This window comes from Rasamsonia emersonii, assembly GCF_000968595.1.
Source record: "Rasamsonia emersonii CBS 393.64 chromosome Unknown ctg1118621762393, whole genome shotgun sequence".
Classification (NCBI taxonomy): domain Eukaryota; kingdom Fungi; phylum Ascomycota; class Eurotiomycetes; order Eurotiales; family Trichocomaceae; genus Rasamsonia; species Rasamsonia emersonii.
This window is the reverse complement of record NW_013562560.1, coordinates 1-1,494: the sequence shown is the minus strand read 5'-3', so window position 1 is coordinate 1,494 and position 1,494 is coordinate 1. Positions and strand designations below refer to the sequence as shown.

Below are 1,494 nucleotides of genomic sequence, written 5' to 3'. Positions count from 1 at the left end.
AAGAGACTCGGCAGTCTGAACAGACCTATAGTCTGGAGAGTCACTACTGAGTCTTTCCGGGCTATCGGTCCCTTGATACTTCCGAGTCTGTTCAGACTGCCGAGTCTCTTTGGACTGCTCGGTCTTTTCAGTCTCCTGAGTCTCTCTGGACTGCAGAGTCTTTTCAGAATGCCAGTCTCTCCAGACTACTGAGTCTTTCCAGACTACCGAGTCTGTTCAGACTACTGAATCTTTCCAGACTCCTGAGTCTCTCCAGACTACAAGCCTCTTCGAACTGCTCTGTCTTTCCAGCCTACCTGTCAAAAGAGAAGAAATGATAGCCAACCGATGACGGCGAATACCTGCAACCCACGGAAAAAAGCAGAGCCGAACCGATAGTTGCGTCAGACAAACGGCACGCATAGCTAAAACCAAGGAAATATCAGAGCAGCGATATGGAAAATCAGAGCAATGATATGACGGGAAAAAAAGATAAATATGTGCAGAAATCCCACTGTGTACCTAGTCCTTCTCTCTCAACGTGTGCTATAACTAGAAGCGGACCAGGCTACTAGATAGCAATTCACTCGGTTCTACTTCTATCATTCAGTCTCAAAGCGCTCAGCCTACTCTTCTCTTTTACATTCAGAATACCTCAGGTTATTCTTGTCTCCTGGGAAGGAACGAGTGAACCAACCTTGTGACACTTTTCAATAATGCTTTTTCATAATGTCTGTGTAAAAACTTAATCACTATCAAACTATTTTGATTGCTTTTCACATTCTATGCAGTGACCACAATTCTTCATTAATGAATCTCAGAAAAATGTGACGGATCCAATTCCAGGCAATAGAACAGTTTCTTATCGCTAGGAGCGATCTAAAGTACAAGAGACTAGGCTGGGAAGAGAGGAGAAGAAGAAGGGAGCCAGGTCGTTTGCAAGGCGGTTTTGTGTCAGTATTCTGCCGTACATATGCCTCGCCGCCTTCCCCACCGCTCACGTGACAACAGGTAAGTTGAATCGTCACATCAAACACCTTGTGCTTGAACATATTGGCTATTCTTTCTAATGATTCATTGATATAGGATTGATGTCCTTGCACGCCACATCCTCCAAGGACTTCCTAATTGGCGCTGGATAGATAGTTTCCTGTTCTTGTTAGTTCAATGCAGGGTTGAAATGATAGTTATTGGTAGTCAACATACTAATTGTTGGAGTGTCAGTAGCCACTGCTCTATAGAGTCAGAGGTTAAAGTGTATATCTGGCCATCCTTTCTGGAGCGGAGTATCATGAAGACATCTGAATCACATATAATGGAGTATTCCTTAACTTTCTTAAATAACCCCTTTCTGCGGCGGATTCTTTGTTGATTTTTTTAACCTCTGGCTCTGTGATTGGCCCTTTTTGGGGATCTGAGTCTTCTGGGTCATCATGATTGGTCACTAGCAGCTTTTGGATGTTGCCTGCGGTTAAGTGGAGGATAAGGAGATGTTAGCAGTTAGAGAACTCTGGT

At 43.9% G+C, this 1,494-nt stretch overlaps 3 protein-coding genes across 3 annotated transcripts; 1 reads left to right on the top strand and 2 right to left on the bottom strand.

The window, feature by feature from the left end:
- Nucleotides 1-216: 216 nt before the first annotated feature.
- On the bottom strand, nt 217-501 carry T310_10126 (uncharacterized protein; the record flags this gene model as incomplete). Its single annotated transcript, XM_013467446.1, has 1 exon — nt 217-501. A coding segment is annotated over one exon (285 nt), but the record flags the coding sequence as incomplete, so codon positions are not given.
- A 254-nt stretch (nt 502-755) lies between these two features.
- T310_10125 (uncharacterized protein) lies at nt 756-1,103 on the bottom strand (the record flags this gene model as incomplete). Its single annotated transcript, XM_013467445.1, has 1 exon — nt 756-1,103. A coding segment is annotated over one exon (348 nt), but the record flags the coding sequence as incomplete, so codon positions are not given.
- On the top strand, nt 1,061-1,351 carry T310_10124 (uncharacterized protein; the record flags this gene model as incomplete). Its single annotated transcript, XM_013467444.1, has 1 exon — nt 1,061-1,351. A coding segment is annotated over one exon (291 nt), but the record flags the coding sequence as incomplete, so codon positions are not given.
- Nucleotides 1,352-1,494: the final 143 nt, after the last annotated feature.